This window comes from Heptranchias perlo, chromosome 26 (genome assembly GCF_035084215.1).
Source record: "Heptranchias perlo isolate sHepPer1 chromosome 26, sHepPer1.hap1, whole genome shotgun sequence".
NCBI lineage: Eukaryota > Metazoa > Chordata > Chondrichthyes > Hexanchiformes > Hexanchidae > Heptranchias > Heptranchias perlo.
In genome coordinates this window covers 14670422-14698199 of record NC_090350.1, presented here as the reverse complement: position 1 = coordinate 14698199, position 27778 = coordinate 14670422, and the positions used below count along the sequence as shown (strand labels likewise).

At 42.4% G+C, this 27778-nt stretch overlaps 1 protein-coding gene across 1 annotated transcript in view; it reads left to right on the top strand.

Annotated features, from left to right (window-relative positions):
* LOC137342515 (glutamate receptor ionotropic, kainate 3-like) overlaps positions 1 to 27778 on the top strand; it is a 363766-nt gene that overhangs the window by 240759 nt on the left and 95229 nt on the right. Inside the window, exon 11 of the mRNA XM_068006438.1 lies at positions 9414 to 9637. Coding sequence (XP_067862539.1) covers positions 9414 to 9637 — 224 coding nt within the window. The remainder of the gene's footprint in view (positions 1 to 9413; positions 9638 to 27778) is intronic.

Here is a 27778-nt window from a genome sequence, read left to right as displayed (position 1 = left end):
AGAGGAGGGCAACATTCCAAATTTACAGAAGTGCTCTTTAAAGCAGTTCTATGCTGTAAAAGCCCTATTAAATCTTATTTGGACAAATTGATGAGCAGGGATCAGTGGACAGACACTACCAGGAATTTGCAGCAACTGTTTTTTTTTTCTGAATCAGCTTTCAATTCTGTGTGTGCAGCAGTTACAAGTCCAGCCAGAAAAATCAATTCCCATTTCTGGCTTGGCTTTAACTGCTGCACGCATAGAATCAAAGGAGCAGATCCAAGATAACAGTCCAGTTACTGCTAAAGAATCCATAGGCTGCTTCGTAGTCATTAATTGTGTGATCACTGTTACATTTTTGAAGGAACAGTTTGTGGAAATGGGTTGGAAAATGGGAAATAACGTAGAAAGTTTTTAAGTGCAGGTTGAATGCGGGCTCTCCGTACTTTAAAGCAGCACAGCATAGTACAAAAATAATAAGAGATTTCTTACATAAACGTTGACTGTCAAAGTATTCACTTTATGTATCATTGTACTGAATATTTCATCAAAAGGAGAGGTGGAAAACCTCATAAGCTCGAGTGCAAGTGAAGCAGAGCCATCTTTATGACAGTAAGACACCGGTAAATTTTGGTGAGACTGTGGTCTTGGCTTGGAGGCTGACCAGCAGCAGATGTAGCAGCAGAGATAGGGGAGAACACTACACCCTGGAGTTTCCTATGTCTGCTCACTACCGTACTGAGAGCAGAAGTGGCTCCCCTTATCTCCTCACGGTGCGTGGCGAAACGAAGAACATTTGCCAAACTGTTCTCAATAAGAACAGTGGCCCTTCAAATGAGGCTGGGAAGGATTTCAGATGATGCCAGCCCATCTCGTCTTTCTGGGATCTGTCGAAAGGGAGATAGGCTTACTGGGCTCTGGAGGCACAGGCTGCACTATAGACCAGTGCTGCTTCTCACCATGCAGTTTGCTACCCTTGAATTCATGTACAGTATGATTCAAAGCTGAAACCTGCAGTACATTGCCTGTTGTAGCAAGGCTATAGCCTGTTGAATTCTAGCCTTTTTAAAGAGGTCTGCAGAACTCCCAGTACTCATTATCTGGGAGAAGGGATGCTGTCTTCAAATGAGAAGCATCAACTAGTTCAAATTGACCTCAATTAAACTGACTTAAGTGCAGTGTGAAACAGCAACATGCATAGAATATCAGCGCAGTAATCTTCTAAATGTTTAAGCTCTTGCCTTTGAGGTGGGAGCTGTTTTACAGACCACATATTTATATTGGCCAAGATCATTAATCATTTCAAGAGAAATTATATTCTGTCTTCCTCCAAATGAGGATGTTGTTCACTCTAAAAGAAACAGCAAGCAATGGAGTTGGTGAAGGATGCAATCTGTTCTCAAAGCACAAAGACAAGTGCATGTCCCATGGAAAAACCCACTAACAGGAGTAGTGTCAGAAACGGTGTCATTATTCAACACAGAATGTAAACAGTGTGAGCGATCATCACAATGTGCTTTATTGCTCACCTAAAAGTAAAGGCAGTTGGGTCAGAAATTAAATGGCAATATGAAAGCCAGCTGTTGAAGGTGAGCAGCAGTTAAGATTTCTGCAGATTTTAATTGAAGCACAAAGAGCAACGTTGGCAAAAGAAGAAAGAGTTGAATGGAAAGCGGACAAGGAAACCAGTGGGAGGCAGATTCAGAGTTTAAAGGGTTGATAAAGACAAAGGGGCAGGAATTGGGTCATGTTGCACCCATTCATCAGATGACAAATTAATGTTGGAGGATGTATTTCGGGCAGCCGTGCTCCATGCCCAATCTCCCCCGGAAGTGCGCCAGCTGCCAAATTGGCAACCAGTGACTTCCAAGTGTCCAGGGCACCAGCCTGAAACTAGCGACAAGCCCCTTGAATATGCTAATCTGGGGCCTGCTTTAGCATCCCACCACCAAATTCGGCATAAACTGGTCGGAGCGTGCTCTGCTCAGCTGTTTCAGGTCTACAGCAGTCTAACCAGGAGGCTACCGAGAAAAGGTAGTTAATGTGGAGCCAGGTAGGGTTTCCCCCCATCTCTTTCCCCCTCCTCCTCTTACTTCCCCTCTCCTCTTTTCCCCTTCCTCCTCTTTCTCCTCTCCTCCTCTTTCCCCCTCCTCCTCCTCTTTCCCCCTCCTCTTTTCCCCTTTCCCCTTCTTTCTCCCCCTCACCTCTTTCCCCCCTTTCTCCTCTTCCCCCCCTTCCAATTTTCGGCAAGCTTTGGGCCGACGTCTTCGAGCATCTGCTTTAAGCACGCTGCTCACTTCGCAATGGTTTCTCCTCCAAAGGATCCGTAAGAGGAAGACGGTAAGTACTGTTGAGTTTGAAGAACCTCGTATAGAGAACAGGGGTCAAGAAGTATCAGTCTTACGAAGAGGTCCAAGCCCAGCCTTAGGCCTATGGTGATACCTTCAATGTTGAAAACAGTAGTAGAGAAGATGAGATAAATCATGAATAGCAACAACAACTTGCATTTATATTGTGTCTTTAATGTAGTAAAACATCCCAAGGTGCTTCATGGAGCATAATCAGACAAAAAATGATACCGAGCCAAAGAAGGAGACATTAGGACAGGTGAGGGAGGTAGGTTTTAAGGAGCTTCTTAAAGGTGTTAAACATGAGTTTAGCTCAGTTGGTCGCACTCCAACTTCCGAGTCAGAAGGCTGCTGCAGGATTTGAACACACAATCTAGAGTGACATTGCAGTGCTGTACTGAGGGTATGCTGGATTCTTAAAGGTGCTGTCCTCTGGATGAGATGTTAAGCCAAGGCACAGTCTTCCGGTTCGGGCTGATGTTAAAGATCCCAAGACACAATTTAAATAATAGGGAGTTCTATTCATTGTCCTGGTCAACTTTGAAATGGTGGCAGGATGGCAGCGGGTGTGGGGAGGGTTGAAGGTGCAAACCCGAATAAAAAAAACTTACCTTTTCGGACTCGATCGCGATGTAATTGACAGTGATTAAAGTTGTATCCAGGTTTTGCGCCCGGCAGCCAGCCTGATTGACAGGCTTGCTGCCGACAGGAGCTGCAACGCCGAGGTGGGGGGGGGGGGGGGTGGGGAGAAGGAGAGAGAGCGAGACGTCATCCAGCGCTGGAACAGAGAGTGGAGGACGCTGAAGATCGGGGTGGGGTGGGGGAGAGGGCAAGATCGGGGGGGGGAGAGTGAAAGATCAGGGGGGAGAGTGGAAAATCGGGGGGGAGAGTGAAAGATCAAGGGGGAAGAGTGGAAAATCGGGGTGACATCGGGGGGGGGGAAGATGGGAACATCGCAGAGCGACATCAGGTGGGGGGAGAGGGAGACATCTGGGGCTGAGAGGGCCATCGGAGAGAGAGACATCAAACATCGGAGCAGGGTGGAAAGGTAGATTTATTTTGTTTTTTAACTTTGTGCATTGGTTTTTTATTTATTTATTTAGTTTATTTTTGCCTGATCCAGCCCAGTCTGGTTTCACCAGGCATGAATCAGAAGCCGTGGGAAAGCTGCCCAGGGAAGTTTGAAATTGTTTCAACTATTCAATAAAGGGCTTCATTTTAGCACCCGCTATCGGGTGCGTTCCTGGCGGTGGGGGCTCCAAAAATCGGGGAATCCCGGAGCGGGTCCGGAGCCCGGCTCCAACCCGCCCACTTTCGGGTTCCCCACAGACGTGCCGACGTGCGCTCGCAGCCCCCGCAGGTGGGACTCCCGCAGGCAATTAAAGCCGGCGGGGTACCACTTGAGAGTATTTACTTTGCTATTTCAGGTCATTAACTGACCTGATTAGGGGAATATGTGAGGAGGGGTGGGATTTTATAGACAACTGGGACTGTTTCCCATGCTGGGGGAAACACTCCCAGATGAAATGGACGTGTTGCAGCTATCAGCCTGTGGTAGCTGCAAAGGTCCATTTGACAGGTGTGGGTGGGAGACCCTCACTCATTGCAGGAGGCCACTCTGTCACTTGGGACAAAGTTTGGCCTCCACCACCCTCCTCCTGACAATCAAAGTCACCAACTTGCACACTTACCCAGGGGTCCAGAGACATGTACCTACCTTGCGGACCCCCTCAGGTGTACATCTTCCGGATGGGGGCCGCCGTAGCTGCAGTCATGACCTTCTCGGAGGGCGAACAGCATCACCAGCCTCACCAGCCTCGCCGGCCACACCGTCCACCTCTGACACGTGGAGCTCCACAACACAGTGCTGTGACACATCCACCTGCACAGCAGGAGGGAGGCAACCGCAGAGAAAGATGTGTCGCAGAGGGCACTACCCTCGCCACAGGGTCCACAGACCGAGGCTCAGCTTCCTGGACCTCTCTGAGCAGCAGTGCACACGGAGGCTCAGAGTAACTCGCCATGTAGTCGTGGACATCTGCAGCCTCTTTCATGCCGAGCTCCTCCCAGTTGGCCCGAGCACCATCTTCTTACCTGTCGCTGTCAAAGTCACCACTGCCCTCAACAACGTCTCCTCCACATCCTTCCAGGGTGCCACCGGGGACATCGCCGACGTCTCCACAAAAGAGCCCTGCAAATACACCTACACCCACTCTGCAGTGACACAATGGGTGTCATCAGTTGTGGGTCTTCATTGTGATCCTCAGGAAAGGGCATTATTGCACAAACCAGACAAGATTCGCAAAGACGTGGCAGTAGTGGTGCCAATATAATATGTAATGTGAGTTGGTCAGAAATTCAATATAAGTAAAAACCATGACAAACCCTCAAACACCCTTGTGCATCCCCTTCATGCTCATGACACGTTTGCCTTACGCTGCCTACTGCACATATGTGATGCATGCCCTGTGGCTGCAGCACAGGTAGTGGCAGGTTGAGTGAGGCTGACTGTGAAAGAGATGCATGAGAGGGTGAGTATGAGATAGAGCCATGAGATTGTATGAGGATTGGGTTGAGTGGTAGTGGCGGGATGAGTACTGGGGAGGTGAGTAAGTGCAGGTAAGATGAGGATGAGCTTTGAGTGGGTGTGAGGGGTGATGTGACAGAGTAGTGTTGGCAGTGCAGAAGGAGATGTGGGTGGGGGGCGGTGATGTGGCAGACGGAGTGTAGGGGAATGAGTAAGTGTACTCACTTTGGCTGACCTACTTAGGTCATTGGAGCGCCTCCTGCACTGTATGCAGGTGGGCGATATGTTGGTGGTGCAGGTGACCTCCTCTGCCACCTCGAGCCAGGCCTTCCTGGTGGCAGAGGCAGGCCGCGTCCTCCCGCCCGCCGGGGGGAAGATCTCTGTCCTCCCCCTCCTCCTCACCCCATCTAATGATGCCTGGAATGAGGCATCATTAAACTGGGAGCACCCTTGCCCCTGGGCTGCTCCATGCTGTAATTTTTTCTATTTGTTGCAGCATCTGTCAGTGGAGGACTGCCCCTTTAAATAGAGCTCCTCCAGCTGACAGACCTTTCTGCGCATGCGCAGCCTGCCCAACACGCAAATCAGCAGCGGGGAACCCGGAAGACCAGGTAAGTGGATCCAATTAGGCTGCGATCGCGCGGGGGGCAGACTAATTTCACCGGGCGTAATAGCCCCCCCGCCGCGAACCCGCAGCCCTGGTAACATCGAGCCCAAAGTACCTTAAGTACCTCAATGAGTACATTTGGTTCTTTAACTATCATCCCGCCGGCTTTAATTCCCGGTGGGACTTCCAGACTCGTGAAGCACGTGCACACACAGGCGCGTCTGTGGGGAACCCGGAAGTCGGCAGGTTGAAGCCGGCTTCCGAACCCGCTCGGGATTTTTGCCATTTTCACAGCTCCCGCCCGCCCCCAACGCTCCCGCAATTTGATTTTAAAATTGAGCCCATGATAGGGAGTTATATAAATTGATTATTTGAAGGAGGTCAGACCAAGAAGACTTTACCGTTTTCCAGGGCCCGCGGAAAGAATGAGCTGGAACAGTTTTGTTAGCTAATGTTTGAACAGTGAAGCAATCATTGTGGTATAAGGGAGGCTGTGGGACCGGTTAGAAGCAGTTCCGCTTCAGTGGAATTTGCTAGCATGTGGAGTGGAGATACATTTAGAGGGAAGCTAGAATAGTACAGGGAGAAAGGAATAGTAGGATATGTTTTTGGGGTGAGATGAAGTAAGGTGGGAGGAGGCTCGCGTGGAGCACAAACATCGGCATAGACCTGTTGGGCCAAATGACTTGTTTCTGTGCTGTAAAATTCTATGTAGAATGCATTCTCCACACACCGCTGGAGTGATTCCACACCGGGTCATGTTTCTGGTGGAAAACAAATCTTATGAGCGTCAACCTCATCTGTCAGAGATGTGTGACGTCATGGTGCTGTGACATTGGTGTCCCCATGTGACCTCTTCCCAGTCTCGCTCACCATATAGGTGAGACACTCCCCTGAAGCTTCAGTTCATTTTTTCCTAGCTTCAGGCAGTATGCTTCCTATGCTCTTACTTGTCAGACTACAAGCTCAGGAAAAAAAACACACAAATTTCACTTCAGAAATCTATTATATTTGTCAGTTTAGTGTCGCAGTTTACTCTAGATTTTTTGAAAGTTATTTGTTTTATTGGATCTTCAATCAAAATGTCCAGTCCCCTGCCTTCTCTTCAGCAGATTGGCATGATAAATGTCTATAATGCTTCCTGGCCAGACACATTATGGCATGGTGCAAGATCTATTCATCATTTTCAGTCCACGTTTGGCATGAGTGCCTTTAGTCACCTCAACTCCGCTTACTCGACAACGTATAGACCATTGCACCTTCTAGATGGTAGCCAGCCATTTCGGATTAAACCCGGGTCATGAGCATGTTGGCTCCAGAAGTCCTTCGATCAGGGTTTAAACACTGGGCTTTCCCAAAGGTGCAGACTTGGCCCTTTGCAGGGGGAGGGGGGTAGGGGGGTTTCTCATGACTCCACCATTGTGGGCCACCTCCCAGCAACTACAGTACAATGTCAGGTACCAAATGAAGGCCATATCCCAGGCTGGGGATGGGGGATGGGGGTGGCGGGGGGGCTGGGGGGAGAGAAACGTCAGACTTTCAAAGAATACCTACAACACAAGTAATGTAATTTGAAAAACATATTACTGATATAGTGGATAATAGCTGTAAAAACTGATCTGCTTGCCTATCGACACATTCTTAATTGTTACAGAATAAACTCACTTCTTACATTCAGCAACCAGGCCACACAGTGCCTTCATAAATAGCCAGCTGTAATCATTTTCTTCAAAACTATATTGATTTATATTCATCAGTGACAGATTCAGAAAACATAGTCAATAGTGTTTTATGCAAAGAGTCAATGAAATATAACGTTCTATTGCAACAAATGCAAAAAATTTCTGAAAAAAAGGTAAGTATTGTATTTCATTAGCATTGGGAGTTGTGTAACTGCCTGAGAACAGTGACTTGGGTCAAGAGAAGGTTATTGAAGCTGAACCTGGACTATCCCAGTGAAAGGCTTGTTCTCTTTGGCTTGATGCACACAATGCAAATAATGAAACCCTCTATCATTTGTGCTGACTCTGACAAATTCCACAGTCTCTTCACTGTGCAAGGGTAGATATCAGCAGAACTATTGTGTATTAATATATCCGAATAATTTGTGTTCTGTAAAAAAAATGTCAAAACCATCTTCCATTTGCTCACAACCCTTTCCCACGCAGGACCCAACATATCCCATCAGAGCTCATCAACGGTGAGGAAATTGTGGATGCGTTAGACATCATTTTTCTCCCTTCAACAATGAGAAATATTATTGAGATCTGTTAGTGTGACCTGAAATTGAATGAAATGGGGAAGAAAAAGAGAGAGGAGATAGAAAGAAAGAGAAAGAGAGATGAAGGATGCTGTCGCCAGGGGCATGAGGGAGTCTCGGAGTATATAGAGCTGATCGATTCAGAGAGAGGTAATGGTGCATCTCATGGAGGCACAGCAGCCACACAAAGTCATACAGGTGGAAACTAACACAAGGGACAAGGGGGTTAGTAACAACACTCTAAGCAGAGATCAGCAGGGTACAGGAAAAGGGACAGAAAACAAAGTGAGATTTCTATCTCTCGCTTAACAAAAGCAGATATTGAAATTCAAGGTCAAAATCATGTGGAAGAGAAAAAAATGCGAATAAATTGATCAGAACTAAACTTTACGAAACCAATAATCCCAGCTTCTCATGTTTGTTAATAGTGCAAAATGCAGGGTCTATAAAATGAAAGAAAAATAAAGAAATCTATGTAGAAAAGGGAAATTGGGAGAGAAAAATCTGAAAACAAAAAGTCAACAAAATAAATATTAACTTTGATAAATTTAAAGAAACATATTAAATTAGGCATAGTCTCAGTTAATTTAGCCAGGAGTACTTGCTGTGATGGAGTTTGAACCAATTGCAGTTTTAGCATCAAAGCAGTTCAAACCGATTCTTTCACAATTCTAAAGAAAATAAACTCCAGTAACAGTTCAAACCTTTCTCTGGACTTTTGCATATCTGTGAATTTATACCCAGGAATTAAAGTGGGAACTGTTGATTATTTTTGAAAAATTAAATTTTGATGTCATATGGTGACAGGACTAAGCTTGGTTATGAGACACAAAGGAGACATTTAAGAACTGAATGAGAGAGTGAGACACGTAGAGAGGCAGAGAGAGAGAGAGAGAAAGAAGTGTGTGAAAGGTGTAGAGAGAGTCTGGAAGGTAGACAAAGATAAGGCAGAGGGTGGGAAAGACTTACAGAAAGAGTAATGAAAAGAGTTGGGGAGAGAGACAAATGAAAGTGTATGAGAGATAAAGAGAGAACACTGGATAGAAAGAAAGAAGAGAGTGGGAGGCAAGCAGAGAGACAGTTACAGGAAGAGACATACACAATTCTTGAGCATTATTATTTAATAATAACAGGTGGTTTAATAGTTTTGAATCTGGAATAGAGGTCCCTTATTGTGTGAATTGAGGATGGAGAGGTTAGATCCTTCACCAAAATTCCCTTTGGTACAAGGTGGAGATAATGTCTGGTAATGTCTTGAGATCCTTCCTTCAGGGAAGTAGAGATTGTCCCACCGATATCAATCTGCAGTGTCTGGTGGGACAACCTCTCAGCTTTGGTTCCAGATCCTCGTCTATCCCCCCCCCCCCCCCCCCTGCCCCATGCTCACCACATTGTGCAGGAGCTCTGATTTATTTTTACATTCATTCCTCTGTTATCTTGTTGGGGCTTTACTTGTCTCTCTCTTTCTCTCCTGCCATCAACTTGACAGCAGTGTGCAGACAAACCAAAGAATCTTTCAATTACAAAAAACAGAATAGGATCGTGACAAACTCATAATACATGTGGTTTATGGTCATTTAGTTATATCCCTCAGCATTTCAATTCATCTACGCAGTTTCCATTGAAATGTAATAAAAAAAATTGAATGATAAAACTTTAGTTGTTTAAAAAGTGTATTTCTCCCAACAGAAAGCTGACCTTGCTGTCGCTCCATTCACCATCACTTATGCCCGTGAGAAGGTCATTGACTTCTCTAAGCCTTTCATGACACTGGGGATCAGTATTTTGTACCGAAAGTCAAATGGAACAAACGCTGGCGTCTTCTCCTTCCTCAATCCTCTCTCTCCGGATATTTGGATGTATATCTTATTGGCGTATCTTGGTGTCAGTTGTGTGCTGTTTGTGATAGCCAGGTAAGATATGAATGATAGCAACCTCGTGTCATTGTGACTGTACATTTATTATTGATTTTTTTGGCAATCTGTATAAAAAGCATAATTGACTGGGTGAAAATTGCTACTCCTCAATTTCCTCATAAAAGAAAAAATGAATGGATTTCAAGTATAATGATGTGGGTCTATTAGAAGTGTTAAAGGACATATTTTTGGAAACAAGACAACAAAGGTTGATGTTCGTCCCTCATTCAAGTGTTTTTTTTTAATTGCTTGGGGGTCAGACAGTTCCTGCCAGTCAATTTAGGGAGGCATTGGAGCATTTGATCACTGGTGGCATAATGGAATGAACAGATGTGGATATTATCTGGTGGTGACCGATCAAGAAAGCTGGGGGTGGGTGGTGAAAGAAATGTTTCCGTCCAGTCCTCAATGATGCAGAAGGTATTATGTTTCCATTTTCTTCATTGGGGGCAGGCATTTCTGTATTCCATGACAGTCTTGGGACACTCTTAAATCAACAAGCAAGCTTGGCTTTATAGATGCCCAAATAATAAGACTTCTGAAGCTTGAATCAAATCAATGTGCTGAAGAAACTTAGATTCTGGTCTATAATATTTAGACATCCTTTATTGGGGAAGATACCTTTAATAATTTCTCTCTCTCCCACTGTATTTGACAGCAACGTTCTCCAGATAAGAAAACTTTAATTTGCAGTGAACAGGGTTACTCAGGAACCCATGATAGGCATGGTTTCTAATATACCATAATTTGTTCACTAAGTGAAACTGGTTATCAGTGAACAGCATCATGTATTAGGCTGTGCATGTCTCAATGAAGTTATCAGCTGTGTGAGCTGTCAATCACGAACATGAATTGAAGCTCGAGCAAACTCAGACTTTAGGCAAGTTAAGTGGTCACTAACAACTTGTAGGGACCATCAGGCTCTTTCAGAAAAGAGTTGCAGATTCAGTCTAGTTTGATTACCTCCGAATGTGATATGTTTTTTCCCTGAAGCTAGGTCAGAGCATTTGATTCTCCTCAAGAATGCAGAGTTATTTTAGTCTGAGAATCTTGCAAAGAAATTATAACATACGTTTAGACCAGACAATCCATATTGATGATTATCCTCCACGCAGGCGTAATCATAATCCCACGTGCCCCGACCTGTTCCCATATCGCTTTATTCCCTTTTCCATCTATCTAACCTATTCTTAAATGTTGAAATGGTAACTGCTTCAATCCCTAACTCTGGTCATGTAGTTCATTTCCTCTCAACCATCTGTGTAAAAAGAGTTTCTCCTGCTCTCTGTCCTAAATCTTTTACATTTAATCTTATATTTATGTCCCCTTGTTCTAGACCATTCAATCACTGGAAACCATCTGTTTCTATCTACTGTGTCCCATCACTTCATAATTTTAAACACCTCTATTAAATCATCCCATAATCTTCTCTGTTCTCATGAAAACAGCTCCAATGCAATTAGAAGTACAATAACAAGTTTTGTGTTTGTATTGTGTTTTGTGTAGGGTTCCTTTTTGCTTTCTTATTAAACACTGCTAGATTGTAGAACTAGAGGAAAAAGCAACAGTGACAGTTGGTGGTATTTTGGCTGATAACACCGCATATGGGAGACTGGAGTAGTTGGGGAGTGGCAATGGGAAGAGATGAGCTTTGGGCTCCCAACTTGAAGGGTGCAAGGAGGTCACTGGGCTGCAGTGGGTGAACATTCATCCTGGGACTCACAATGAATCTACGGTAAACATCAGAAACCAAGTCCCATGGGCGAGTTTAACTGTCTGCCCGACTGGTTTCTGCCATGCGAGCAGGTTTAAAATCACTACTTGGGTTTTTTCTCTTGCCCTCCTCTTCAGAAAGCACTTGTTCATATTGGGGTAGTGTTTCAGGGGCATCAGCTGCCCTACTGCATCTCACAAAAGTGGTCCTTCTTCATGTTTGAGCCTAGTCAGTGTGTGTTGGGGGAGGGGGGTGGCCATTACAGTCCGAGCACAATCTTGTCCTCACCTGATATTTACACTAACACATATGTATTTTCCTGCAGACCAGTAATTGAAGATGGGCAGCTTGGTTGATTTTTTTTTCTTCCCTTCTATAGCTCAAGGTGCTGAACGTAATTATAGCCCCCCCGCACACTGCCAGCTGGCTGAAACCAACTAATTCAGCAAAGCCCATGGAGCCTTCATGATTTGTAGGTCTCAGTCCCGCATTGGGCAGTGCATTTACTAACCAAGTTATAGAGTCCTAATCACCACTTTTAATTAATTGTAAACGGGGTACGAAAAGTAAAACTCCAATATGATTTTAACTTATGCAATCTACTTCTACCCGTTCCAATCCTTAGGACATCCCAGGTGGTGTCAAGGTTAATATTTAGCACCATTAAGGCCTGTATTGACTGATCCTGAATGCTTGCAGTCTCACCCTTGATGTTAACAAATTTGTAATGTAAAAGAGTCCATGCAGACTGTGATACGAGTCAATCATTCCTCTTAAACAGTTTATCGTAAACATATTATTTCAATATAACAGTGATCAAAGTATCAAAGTCAATAGAACTCTCAGGCTCATCTGGTTTCTCTCCTCCTGCTGTCATTATTGACTGTCTCTGCCGGGATATGATAGAGTCTTATCTGTGTGCAATTTAATACTTACACACAGATAGTTGTACTAAGGCAGATGACAAAGCTGATATATGGCATCTACTGTAATTGGATTGTGGCAGTGCTTCTCCTACAATCAAAGATAAGAGCTCCAAAAAAGGACAGATAAGAAAAATAGCCAACTCTAAAATTAATTAAAGTATGGCTTTAATCTGGGTTCCAACACTGTACTTTTTGTGCACTTGGTTGGGTGGCTTTAAACCAAAGGGAACTTTGATTGAGTGATGCATTGGGTTAGAAGCTTTCACCTCTGGGATCTGACTGGAGGAATGAAAATTCTTCTGGTTTGATTTATTATGTTTGCCGAGGATTACCTGTAAGGGAATATTAAAATTCTCTGCTCTTTGAATCATAGTCACCAAGTAAAAAACAGTAACCAGAGCAGAACTTCAGCTCAACTAATGGAGGGAAATGAGAATATAAAAAGAACAAGCCAAGTCTTATAGCTGAACAGAGGCTGTGATATGATGAATCTGGAAAGGATTCACATCATGCTGCAAGGAATCAAGCAAATGAGTTTGGGTCAGTCCAGATACTCAGTCAGCTTGAACATAGAACCGAAAGATGGAATGGGAACAATCCTAATCCACTAAAGGATTATCATGGAATCATAAAATCATGGAATGATACAGCACAGAAGGAGGCCATTCAGCCCATCGTGCCTGTGCCGGCTCTTTGAAAGAACTATCCAATTAGTCCCACTCCCCTGCTCTTTCGCCATAGCCCTGCAAATTTTCCCCCTTCAAGTATTTATCCAACTCCCTTTTGAAAGTTATTATTGAATCTGCTTCCACCACCCTTCCATTCAGTCCATTTCAGATCATAACAACTCGCTGCATAAAAAGATTATTCCTCATGTCGCCTCTGGTTCTTTTGCCAATTACCTTAAATCTGTGTCCTCTGGTTACTGACCCTTCTGCCACTGGAAACAGTTTCTCCTTTTTAATGTATCAAATCCGTTCATGATTTCAAACACCTCTATCAAATCTCCCCTTAACCTTCTCTGTTCTAAGGAGAACAACCCCAGCTTCTCCAGTCTCTCCACATAACTGAAGACCCTCGTCCCTGGCACCATTCCAGTAAATCTCTTTTGCACCCCCTCTAAGGCCTTGACATCCTTCCTAAAGAGTGGTGCCAAAATTGGCCACAATATTCCTGCTAGGGCCTAACCAGTGTTTTATAAAGGTTTAGCATAACTTCCTTGCTTTTGTACTCTATGCCTCTATTTATAAAGCCCAGGATCCCGTATGCCTTTTTAACAGCCTTCTCTACTTGTCCTGCCACCTTGTATACCCCCAGGTCAGTCTGTTCCTGCACCCCCTTTAAAATTGTACAATTGCATTTATATTGTCTCTCCTTATTCTTCCAACCAAAATTAATCACTTCATATTTCTCTAAGTTAAATTTCATCTGCCATGTGTCTGCCCATTTCAGCGGTCTGTCTATATCCTCTTGAAGTCTGTTACTATCCTCCACATGTTTACCACATTTCCGAGTTTCGTGTCATCTGCAAACTTTGAAATTATACCCTGTATACCCAAGTCCAGGTCATTACTATATATCAAAAAGAGCAATGGCATATTAAACTTTCTCATCACCATTTGGTGAGTTTTGTTAGTCAGTAATTATCACAGGGCTTTTAAAACTGCCCATTGCAGAACTGACCAAACTACTGTCTTGAAATTAGGCAATTTGAATATGAGTTTCAGAATGCTTAATGCAATCACATGAAATTTTTCTCTGTGCTATTTCAATGGAGGCATTAACCCATTTTAAATGTGTTAATGCCTTCATTAAAATAGCAACAAAACATGTTAAGCATTCATATATTAATAAAAGACTTAATTTCAAGGCACAGATGCCTAAAATGGAGTTCTGCATGAATGCAGTGTAAAAATCAGTTTTATAATTTCCATGCTGCAAGGCCCATATTTCTTCATTTTGTCTCTGCTGCAAGACCAGTTCAAAGCCATTTTATATCCCTTCCAAGGTATCATGTCAAAGAGGACTGTTTCCACATACCAGGCCTGGACTACAGACTTTGTGGCCTCAGTTGTGCATAAGTTTGTTATTATTCATGATCTTTGGCATGTAGGAAGCTTCTGATATCCTAAAGGAATGCTGAAGCATTGCTGGAGAAGCTGGTGCACATTGGATACTGGGCTGTGGCAGAAGATTGTTTTAAAGGGAAAGCTCCCTTCTCAATTCTGCAATGTCCATATAACCTCTTATCTGAAACTGTACTCACACTACCAAGTTATAGTCCAACGATTTTATTTGAAATTTACAAGCTTTTGGAGGCTTCCTCCTTCCTCAGGTAAATGTCAGGAGTTCCTGACATTTACCTGAGGAAGGAGGAAGCCTCCGAAAGCTTGTAAATTTCAAATAAAATCGTTGGACTATAACTTGGTGTTGTAAAATTGTTTACAATTGTCAACCCCAGTCCATCACCGGCATCTCCACATCATGTTCTCACACTAGTCCTTGAAGAACTGGAGTGAAAGACTTTTATTAATTGCTGGGGCCATTTTATATTTTAAAATTATGAATACAAAAGGAGACGCATATAATTCAAACTGAGTGTATCTAAGCTCCCTGACTGAGCCAGCTTTGAATTTAGTTTCCCAGAGCTCAAAGGCTAGAGATTCAGATGACTGAATACTGTTGACATACACCACTATTTCTTAACTGGAAGACTGAGGGTTCTGTCAGTGTTAAAGATGGAATACTATGACATTTACTGGTGCTTAGAAAAAGTAGTGAGTGTTCCTTGAACCAATTCAAGGATCATTACCAGAGTTTGTCTTAAGTTATCTTACATATCCTTTGCACAACTGTATATTGATACGCCACTTAATATCAAGTTTATGTTTAACAAGACAAGATATTTGTGATATCTTGAAAGATGTGAAATGATTGATGTTGAACAAGAGTCCTTGTGGTACTCATGGGATATAAAATTGTCTTTTAAAATACTTTGGTGGAATGGCACTGTCATAGTCTTCTTGCCAACAGTCCATTTTCACTATTAATAAAATGATTTAATTATCATTTTCAGAAGACATAATTAATCATCTTTCCCTCCTGTAGTTTAGCATTCGGTATGTTTTCAAGGTCACTGAGTTTCTACTCTGGTGTTAAGTGACTTTATATTCTCATCTTTAAAAGTAAATCAGCTCAGAATGAGATGAGGGTGTGCATAGTATCCCAGATACAAAACAGCCAACAATATTTCAGCTGTGAACCTTTCTCATTGTCTAATGGCTGATGGCTTGTCCTTTTGCAGCTGTGGTTTTAAATGATGAACCGAATTAAGGATACAAAAATAGCCAGAAAATAGCCAGGGCAAATTTTTAATATGTGTGTTGACGTAATTTCAAAAGCACATATGGTTTGGAGAGCAGTAATCTTCCAGATAAGAAATGTTGCTTCAAGTGTTTGCATTTAGAGTATCTTCTGTTCTTGACACTGTAGTTAGACCAAAATAACTAAAGCAGATGGGGGATTATTAAAGTGATTACATTTGAATAGGATACATACCACACACATGGTACAAGGAATTATGAGGAACCACGGCTAAGCAATCCATGCAGCAATTAACAATTTTTTTCTAGTTTTGTTTTTAAAAAGCTTCAAAATAACATTACTTAGGAGTGGATTTTGCTTTTCTGAGATCGGAAAACAGAAGAATGAAAGAAAGAAAGAACTTGCATTGATACAGCGCCTTTCGTGACCTCAGGACGTCACAAAGCGCTTTATAGCCAATTGAGTACTTTTGAAGTGTAGTCACTGTTGTAATGTAGGAAACGCAGCAAGGTCCCACTTACAGCAATGTGATAATGACCAGATAACCTGTTTTATTGATGTTGGTTGAGGGATAAACACTGGCCAGGACACCAGGGAGAACTGCCCTGCTCTTCTTCGAAATAATAGCATGTGATCTTTTACGTCCACCTGAGAGGGTAGATGGGGCTTCAGTTTAATGTCTCAATGAACTTGGCATTTCATTAATGGCTAAATCATGATTATTTTGTTTTAAGTATGCACAGTGAGCTGAGCAGATTAAGCAAACTAGCCTCTGTTATGGTTGAGCATGTGGAAAGGATAATTAGTGATTGTTGTACTGCACTTGTAGTCTCAGGTATCCGCAGATGAGGTAGACCAAGTACGTGTATGTAAATGTTTTGTACCCCAAGTTGCTAGAAGTGCGAGCTGACAACGGCATGGCGAGGGCAATGGGGCATCTGCGATCTTGGTAAACGACGGGGGCAACAGTCTATCTCCTTAACCAATGAGATTTAAAGATTGAGAAAGAAAGAGGAATGAGGGAGAAGGAAATAGGGGTCAATTAAGGTCAAATCAGGTGCTGAAAGAGAAGGAAAGAAAGATTGGATTAAGAGAGAGAGAAAATAGAGAGACTGGAAGGAAAAGTAAGAAAAAAAATTTAAAACTTAAAATTTTAGAAGTCTCCAAGAACAATTTACTATCTGTAGGAATGAGACTCCACAGTTTCAATTGTGGGCCGGAGAGGTTGAGTGGCATTGTAGGAACATAAATCTCATCATGAAAAGGGTCCTAACACTAATTAGTACCAACCCTAACTTTCTGTGGTGAGTTTAATTGGTAATTAAAGCGCAAATGCAGCAATTTCTTGAAACTCATGGGAAGGTTGAGGGCGAGCTGCTGTTTCCGTGAGGAATTTGTGGCGATTCGCAACTTACGGGGTATCTCTTCTTCGCTACAAATTACTGGACGATTTACACATTAATAACGGCGAGCGGCATTAAATTGGCCGTTATTTTGCCAGCAAATTCTGGTCCATCGAGTTGTGAGAATGGAAATCTAATAAATCAAGTAGCATAACTTTAAGATACCCTGCAAGTGGCGTCTTCTGGCTGTGTGCCTGCCATAACTGGGTGTATAGTGATGACCTCATGTTAATGGCGTGAAATTTCAAAATTGAGATTGATAGATTTTTGTTAGGCAAGGGTTATTAAGGGTTATGGAACCAAGGTGGGTAGATAGTGTTAAGATACAGATTAGCCATGATCTAATTGAATGGCAAAACCGGCTTGAGGGGCTGAATGGCCTACTCCTGTTCCTATGATATGCAAAGCTGCAAAATGTAGTGATGCATCTCTCACACCCTGAACTTACTGAACCTTTCTAGGGCTTGTCAGCACCGTGCGAAGTGGAGAAACCCAGTTTTTCTCAGCGGTTTGCCATCACACAGCCACTTAAAAGGGCATCAAAGATATGGGGCAGGAATTTCTGAGTTCTGATCAGCAGTAACAATGCAATTACTGGTTTGTTGACATTCTGGTTTGGTAATATCTGTCTTAGCTGTTCTGCATTACCACACTGCCTGCACACAAGATCAGTGCAATCAACAGTGACAAGAATGACACCGAACAACTCCAGAACTGCATAATTGTCACAGTTCAATTGTGTTACAGACTTGTGCTGCCAGGCACCCTCCCTTTAACCAGGGCAGATTAGGGGTTTACAGCAAAGAGTATCACACTACAGAGAGATAAGTAGGACAGCAGAATGTTAGATCTGACAACATGCTGGGTGCTGAGAAACCAGAAAATATCTCAAACTCAGATCACTGGAAGTACAAATAGATCCTATACATTGATGGGTGAGATGCAGTGTTTATCCCACATTTGTGGATGTCTTTTCCCACATAACTTTAACACTTATGACATCCATTTACTTTGTTTTTAAAAAAGATTGGTGTGTAATGAACGTTTATGTTTGTCACTGTAAAGGATACCAGTGCTGAGGAGTTGAAACATTTTATCACTCTTAGTACTCAATGTCAACAGAGGCATTCTCAATTGTGGTGCAGTGCAGATTCGTTTCAAGGTAAAGTTTCCCTCACTCTGAGCCAACAATGTGGCTTAACTCCAACCTCAGATGAATGTCTTCCACTGCATTAATGTGACATTACCAACACCAACCAACCATCTTTGTGATCTTTTTAAGCAAGACAACCAATTAATGTCCAGTTTGTATTCATGCCCAATAGATGTTCAGTTGATACGGGTCACATCTTTTATTTTTGGATCCTCAAGGGCATCAGAAAGAATAGAATTACAACCCATTAGTTTGGCTGGAATCAAACCGGTTCCAGAGGGAAAAAGCCAGTGTTTTCACACTGTGCAACTCCAGCCCTGTAACGATGTAGCAGTTTGAGTATGAGACATTCCCTTGACACCAGTAATCGCTGATTTAATGTTACAATTAAGCAACTGGTTAGAGCCAGACTGAAAAATTCAGTCAGTCTTCAATATGAAAGTGGCAAGCTGGCAATGAGCTGAATGGTGCTACATATAGTTTTGCTTAAATAAACGCAGTTGTTTTTCCTTCATCAGTTGATCCTAGATTGTTAGAAACCCTAATCTGAACATCCAGACTTATTTTAAAGATGTCACTATCAGGACTTCTCTTCAAAATACTTGTGTCAGGGTGACAGTAATTGTGCTACTACTGGCCTCAGTGCTTGTGGCTTGGACGAATGGGGTTGGGTTGGGATGCGGTTGGGGAAATCAGTCAGGCTTTCCACTCCTGATTGTTACCTAGAAACGCCTGCTGAAAACTTCACATCAATTAATGTTACGTGTTATGCAAGAACAGGATTGGGTCCAACTGTGATGCCCTCCATGATTCAATAACCTGTTAACATTGGCTGTCGCCAACCCCCCAGGATTGTCCTGGAGTTAACAGGAACTCAAGATTAATCTTCTGGACACTGCAGCCAGCAACCCAGAAGAAAAATCATAGGGGCATTAAAAATAAATGTGTGTTCTTTTCATTGTCTTTGAACACTTTTATTTATTAGTTATTAAAATATGGGGAAAAAAGACTGTTTGGCTGAGAGTCAAGAATAATCCAATTAGGTAACGAAGAATCTGTTCACTTTCCAATTGGCTTAGGAAGACGGTGTGCCGCGAGGATGGAGGAGTCAAGCGACCAATGACGGGAGGGTGGGGACGGGGTGGTTGGAGGCAGTAGTCATGTGATGAAACCTCCTGGTATACGCCCAAGCAGAGTTGATAACCCTACTAGAGCCTCGAATGAAGGAGAGCAATTTACCAGAGGGTGCTGGCACCCATGGAACAGTACCTTAGCAAGAGTGAGTTTCAGGGCAGGAGGGAAGAAATATGTTGAACATAAAATATTACAGATTTTTAAAAAAAATTATTATCACCTCCACCCCCACCCACTTCCCCTTTAAACATTAAATATTGATGAGATTATCAATGGAACTGGCCTGGAGAAAATAAGCCCAGTAATGAGAAGATTTTGAATTAAACGACTCAGTTGAAATGCCAGTTACTGTATCACCCCTAGGGTAATCGCTTGTCTACGAATGCTCATTTAGCTCCTTCACACTGTTTGCTTATTGTCTCCTCTTGGCCAATTTTTCTGATTATGTTATCATCATTCACTACATAAGAATATGTACTGTAAAACTAAAGAGTATAAAACACACCCCCGCCTCCCACTTTCCCCACCCAAAACATCCATATTACAGGTTGGGTATTATACGCTGATACTAAAATGTATTTAATATCCTAAAATCTTTCCTAAAATTCACAGCTATAATACATATTAAACAACACAGGTATATTATACTAGAAGATTTACTTTAAAGGTTTATGGTAATGCAGAGAAACTAAAGGATATTACTATTGAATGATAATTATTTGTACTAGTTTGATTCTAAACACCAGCTCATTAAAGTTTAATCGGGCAGATTAAGAGTTTAAAATAAAACAGGAATGACAAGAAGAACGTTATAAATTAGTCAATTTTCTGAGTAAAACATTTGTATATCACTCCACAAACATCATCTGTATAAATAAAATATTTCATTTTAAAAACAATCTATGTTAAATCATTGTGGTTCAAAGATCCTGGGACTCTCTAACATTTGGCATTAGTCTCCACAGTGCTTGTGTTTTGGAAAATTCTGCCCCCCATGATCCTGGACCCCAAAGGTTGTGCTCTGCTTACACTGGTATTCTCAAAGAATAGAACCTATAAAATGTTAATATTACAGAGAATATATTGTAAATCAGAACAAAGTGGTCTGTTAATTGCGATACTTGGACTGGCAGGTTGTAGCCAATGAAACAACTCGATGGTGACCCATTAAGAATTGGTTTTGTTTTCATAACTGGTGCCTATGAATTTGTAACACAAATGATGAGGTGATGAAAGAATGTTTGGTTAATGAGAATGTACTGCATCACAAGCAGTGGCCCTTTATTATTGAAAAATATACACACCCAGGGCTAATTACAGGCTGTTATCTAATCAAGGAGGTTGGGTTGTTTGTATACTGAGCAATTATTACCCAGGAATGATCGCACACTGTAATCTCAAGGAGGTCAAAATGTTTATATATGTAGAGTAATTAATACCCAGGAGTGATCGCACGCTGTAATCTAATCAAGGAGGTCAAAATGTTTATATATGTAGAGTAATTAATACCCTGGAGTGATCACACACTGTAATATAATCAAGGAGGTCAAATTGTTTATATATGTAGAGTAATTAATACCCAGGAGTAATCAATCATACACTGTAATCTAATTAAGGAGGTCAGTTTGTTTGTATATAGTGTAATGTAAACCCAGGAGTAATTGCATTCTGTAATCCAATCAAGGAGTTTTGACAGATTATATACAGAATAATGTGTACTTAGAAATGATTACGGGCTCAGTTCGCTGTTCTTCAGTCACCCTGCCCCCACTCTCTGGAACTTGCACCATCAGCATTTCCTCCTTGCCACCTTCCTCATTGCTTCAAAAACCTCCTTAAGACCCTTCTCTTCAACCATATCTATCCCCCTCCTGATCCTCTTCCTTTCTTCTCCCCTCCCCCACTTGGTGACCACCCACTCGGACATTGTCCTGTATATAATGGTCAGGGCTTCCTGCTCAGCAGTTGTGCCAGCGGAAGTGAGGTAGGTAAGCGCTTCTGCCTGGCCTGAGATAGCCCCCCTGATCTTGGTCAGATTTCCAGTCTCAGAGTCATTACCATACCAGAGGCGGACTCCTCAGACTCTCCTGTCTGGGGACAGAAGTGCGCAGTTACAGGCCCTGGGAAGTCGTCCTGCAGAAGATAGGGAGGGGGAGGCAGAGATGCAGCCCAAAGTATTGCAAGTTGCTTTCAGCCTCTGCCCGCCCCAGAATTACCAAAATAATCGACAGGGATGGGAGTGGGGAAAGACGGAAAACCGAGCACAGCCAATGTTATAGAAGTAATAATGTTTGCTGGACTAATAATCCAGAGAAAGTGAGTTCAAATCCCACCATGGCAGTTTTAGAATTTGAATTCAGTTTAAAAAATCTGGAAATAAAAAGCTGGCATCAGTAAAAGTGACCATGAAGTTGTTGGACTGTTGGAAAAACCCAACGGGTTCACTAATGTTCTTTAGGGAACGAAACCTGTTGTCCTTATCTGGTCAGGCCTATGTGTGACTCCAGTACCACACCAGTGTGGTTGGCTCTTACCTGGGGCTCTGCAGTGGCCTGGCAAACCACTTGAAGGCGACGGCCCACCAGCACCTTCTCAGGGCAACTAGGGATACACAATAAATGCTGGTCTTTGCAGTGACCCTCATATCCTGAGAATGGATGAAAAGAAAGTCCAAGTTGTTATATATATGGAACCCCAGCAGTAATTATCAGGCAGCAATCAATCTCATTGAAGGGGTCAGGTGGCATCCCAAGCCACAAAAACAAAGCAAAGGTGGTTTCTAGTCATCATTCAAACCCTGAGATAAGAATATTACCTTAAATGACCACTATGTGTCATTATTTTTGTCATTTCTAAACAGTATACACAGGTTCTGCAGTTCATTGGACCAATTTCATTATGTTTCTAGTTTTTTTTATTTGCTGCACCGATGATTGCAAACACCAGCATAACCAGTCCAGGGCACCTCACACAGCAGAGATGTAAATGTTTAATATTAAAATCAATAATTTGCTCTCCTCAGTACTTTCATAATGTCACAATAACTTTAAAATAAAGCAACTTAATCAGCTTCAGTGTTCAAAACATCCAATTAACTAGGAACATACAAACAGGAGTAGGCCATTTAGCCCCTCGAGCTGTCCGCCATTCAATGAGATCATGGCTAATCTGTGACCTAATCCCATAACCCTTAATACCTTTGGTTATCAAAAATCTATCAATCTCAGATTTAAAATTAACAATTGAGCTTGAACTGCCGTTTGCAGAAGAGAGTTCCAAACATTTACCACCCTTTGCGTGTAGAAGTGTTTCCTAACTTCACTCCTGAAAGTCCTGGCTCTAAGTTTTAGGCTATGTCCCCTAGTTTTAGGCTATGTCCCCTAGTCCTAAACTCCCCAAACAGCGGAAATAGTTTCTCTCTATCCTATCAGTTGCCCTTAATATCTTTAAAACGTCAATCAAATTTCTCCTTAATCTTCTAAATTCCAGGGATACAACCCTAGTTTGTATAATCTATCCTCATAATTTAACCCTTGGAATTCAGGTATCATTCTAGTAAATCCATGTTGCACTCCCTCCAAGGCCAATATATCCTTCCGAAGGTGCAGTGCCCAGAACTGAACACAGTACTCCAGGTGTGGCCTAACCAGGGTTTTGTATAGCTCTAGCATAACTTCTACCCCCTTGTACTCTAGTCCTCTAGATATAAAGGCCAGCATTCCATTAGTCTTTTTGATTATTTTCTGTACCTGTCCGTGACATTTTAATGATCTGTGTACATGAACCCCTAAGTCTCTTTGGACCTCCAATGTTTTGAGCTTTTTACCATTTATAAATACTCTGATCTATCCTTTTTAGGTCCAAAGTGGATGGCCTCATACTTGCCTACACTGAAATCCATTTGCCACAGTTTAGCCCATTCACTTAATCTATTAATATCTCCCAGTAATTTTATGCTTCCACCTACACTGCTTACAATGCTGCTTATTTTTGTGTCATCGGCAAACTTGGATATGTGGCTCTCTATCCTGTCATCGAAGTCATTAATAAATACAGTGAATAGTTGGGGCCCTGTGTTGGGGCCATATCAGAACTAAAACAATATGCTTTATTAAAATCACAATTTAACTGCATTTCTTGTAACTTATATACTCTGTGTATTAGCAGCATCTCCCCCATGATAGATAATGGCAAATTGACTGTCTGATACACATTAGAAAACTCTGAGAAGTTTTACAAATGACTGGAATCATTACACCTCAGGGGTAGATGAAGTAGGAAGGGTGGAGGCTTGTGTGGAGCATAAACGCCAGCATTGAGCTGTTGGGCCAAACAGCCTGTTTCTGTGCTGTAGACTCAATGTAACTCAATGTAACACCATCCTGCATTACAGAACCTCTGGTGGTGAAGGGTTCATTTTCAGCACTTTCTGTCTGATATGTGTGACTCATCCAGCTGATGTATGTGTTGCAAGAGAAAATCCCAATTGTCTGCATTATTACAGTTCTGTATTTTAAGTATTTTTTCCTCAGTTATCAGCATTTTCTTGGTCATTGTGGAATTCGTATGGGACGCCAAAATACGTTTCTCCTTCAATATCCTCTCTGAATTTTCCTCATCTCTTCTGACGCCGGTGACTCATAATGACATACAACTCTCTCCCCTACCCCTGTGAGGGCAATGACTCAATGAGGTGCAAATCCCCCCCACCCCAGAGGGCACCCATTGATAATGAGGCACAACTGTTCCCCTCTCCACCAAGGACACTGACAATGAGGCTAAATTTTCCAGAGTATGAACAAAGAGCATTGGGAAGCAGCTTGAATTTCAGCAATAGCAGCCAGCTGCATCGTTAGTATCTTAATGTTTCTGCCTTTACTGCCCCATCTGGCAGATTATTCCAAACATTTTTCACTCTTTGAGGACCACTGTTTCTCCAAAAATCTGAGTAAGTTTATTTTTCATTAATTTAAAGTTACTTTCTCAAATGTGGCTTAAATTTCAAATAAAGTCCTGGTTTCACCTTATTCACACCATTTAATATTTCATGTAACTTTTATAAGAACGTCTGTTTTCCCTGACATGGTTTGCACCATCGACACCATCCAGGACAAAGCAGCCTGCTTAATTGGTACCCCATCCACCACCCTAATTCACTCCCTTCACCACCGGCACACCGTGGCTGCAATATGTACCATCTACAGGATGCACTGCAGCAATTCGCCAAGGCTTCTTCGACAGCACCTCCCAAACTTGCGACCTCTACCACCTAGAAAGACAAGGGCAGCAGGCACATGGGAACAACACCACCTGCACGTTCCCCTCCAAGTCATACACCATCCCGACTTGGAAATATATCGCCGTTCCTTCATCGTCGCTGGGTCAAAATCCTGGAACTCCCTACCTAACTGCACTGTGGGAGAACCTTCACCACGTGGACTGCAGCGGTTCAAGAAGGCGGCTCACCACCACCTTCTCAAGGGCAATTAGGGATGGGCAATAAATGCTGGCCTCGCCAGCGACGCCCACATCCCATGAACGAATAAAAAAAAGCACTGACTGACAAAGCTTACATCCTACTTTGTTGACAATAGATTACGGTGTATCAAAAAAAAAGAGATTAACTGGTTATTCATCTAATTTGCTATATCTGGAATCTTGCTGTGTACAAATTGGGTGCCATGTTTATCTACATAACAGCAGTGCCAGCGCTTCAGTAGTAATAAATTGAATGAAAAGCACTTTAAATATCCCGAGGACACAATAAAGCGCGATACACATGCAAGTTTTTAATTCTGTAAAGTTCATTTTAGATTTTGTTAAAAATCAAGTATAAATATGTAAGAGATTCCTTTCTTTATTTGTTTTTCCTGCCCGCCACATTCACCCCATCTCCCCTCATATCTCCCCCTCCTCCATCCCCATCCCCAGTGGTGTCAACATGTGCTGTAATACAGTTAAAAGTGTTGTCAGCCTCCTGATTCCGAGTGGCCATTTAATTTAATTCATTCTCGGGATGTGGGCATCGCTGGCAAAGCCGGCATTTATTGCTCATCTTCAGTTGCCTTGAGATGGTGGAGTTGGGCTGCTTTCTTACAAGTGAGTGGCTTGCTGGGCCACTGCAGAGGGCAGTTAAGAGTCAACCACGTTGATGTAAGACGAGAGTCACATATAGGCCAGACTGGGTATGGATGGCAGTTTTCCTTCCCTGAAGGACAGTGGAGAGCCAGTTGGGTTGTTATGACAATGTGACATCTTCATGGTCACTTTAGCTGATACCAGCTGGTCATTTCCAGATTTTTTAAAAACTAAATTCAAATTCTCAAACTACCATGGTGGGATTTGAACTCACATTATCTGGATTATTAATCCAGGCCTCTGGACTACAATCCAGTAACATAACCTCGACACTGCCATATTTTTTATCCATGAGCTGTGTCCATCACTGAACTATTAGACCTTGGAGCGCATCTTAAGTCAGTCTAGTCCTGTGCTCATTAACTTTCATGCATATGGACTTAAAGAAAGAAGAAAGAGCTTGCATTTATATAGCGCCTTTCACGATCTCAAGACATCCCAAAATGCTTTACAGCCAATGAAGTCTGGAAACGCAGCAGCGGATTTACGCATAGCAAGGTCGCACAATATGACGATGATCAGATAATCTGTTTTGGTTGAGGGATAAATGTTGGACTTGAACCCACAACCATCGGACTAAGAGGCGAGAATGCTACCAATGAGCCTCAGCTCCAGTAGAGGTTACTAGATAGTGCTCAGAAGCAGGAAAGCTGGCTAATTTTTCCCCCTCTCTGGTCGGTGGACTCTGAGGCCACTTGTAGCATCCCAGTTGCAGCACCAGTTAGCTCACCACAAACTGGGGAGCAATATTGAACCATTCTGGTCTCTTAAGATTTTGTACTACACTGGACAGTGCATTTACCCTCCAGGCCATCAGGGAAACTAACAAGGAGATTTTAAACAAGTAAGAAAGACTTGTATTTAGATAGCGCCTTTCATGACTTCAGGATGTCCCAAAGCGCTTTAGAGCCAATTAAGTATTTTTGAAGTATAGTCACTTGTGAGAATCATGGCAGCCAATTTGAGCACAGCAAGGTCCCACAAACAGCAATGTGACAATGACCAGATAATCTGTTTTTTAGTGAGGGATAAATATTGAGGGAGAGAACTCCCCTGCTCTTCTTCAAAATAATGGCATGGGATCTTTTACGTCCACCTGAGAGGGCAGATGGGACCATGGTTTAATGTCTTATCTGAAAGATGGCACCTCCGACAGTGCACCACTCCCTCAGCACTGCACTGGGAGTGCAACTAGATTTTATGCTCAAGTCTCTGGAGTGGGACTTGAACCCACAATCTTCTGATTCAGAGGCGAGAGTGCTAGCAACTGGCTGACACCAATAAAGCAGTAATCACAAAAATAGAAGCAGCTTAAATGCATGGGTGAAAATGCAAATCCAGGGATTGATGTATTCACGCTAGTGTAAGATGGAGAGAGTGAAAGGAATAATCACTTGAAGAAACCTTCAACAAATAACATTTTGTATGTAACAGCATTTTCCTAAATGCTCCTGAAGGAACCATCCCTGGAACCATTCTAGTAAATCTTTTCTTCACCCTCTCTAAGGCCTTCACGTCCTACCCAAAGTGCGGTGCCCAGAATTGGATACCATGCTCCAGTTGTGGCCGAACCATTGTTTTATAAAGGTTCACTATAACTTCCTTGCTTTTGTACTCTATGCCTCTATTTATAAAGCCCAGGATCCTGTATGCTTTTTTAACCCCTTTCTCAACCTCTTCCTGCCACCTTCAGAGATTTGTGCATGTTTACCCTCAGGTCTCTCTGCTCCTGCACCCCCTTTAGAATTGTACCATTTAGTTCATATTGCCTCTTCTCATTCTTCCTGCCAAAATGTTTCACTTCACACTTCTCTGCGTCAAATTTCATCTGCCATGTGTCCACCAGCCTGTCTATGTCCGCTTGAAGTCTATTACTACCCTCCTCACTGTTTACTACACTTTCAAGTTTTGTGACATCTGCAAATTTTGAAACTGTGTCCTGTACATCCAAGTCCAAGTCATTAATATATATCAAGAAATGCAGTGCTCCTAGTACCAACCCCTGGGGAACATCACTGTACACCTTCCTCCAGTCCGAAAAACAACCGTTCACCACTAACTCTCTGTTTCCTGTCACTTAGCCATAATGAATAATGATGGTTTTTCTGTAAAACTTTTTTTAAAAAGTGGCAATTCTTCAGTTACATCCCCATAAAAAAAAAAGCATTAAAAGTGATTGATTCAGCGCATTTATAATGTAATTGAAACTGGGGAAATATATTGTGAATTTAATTATATTGTGAAACTTAAGCTCAATTCAGCAAGTAAATTTCAGACATTTCAAACAGTACTCCCAGCACAAACATGAATTAATAAGGTCACAATTGTTGTTTTAGAGGTAATTAA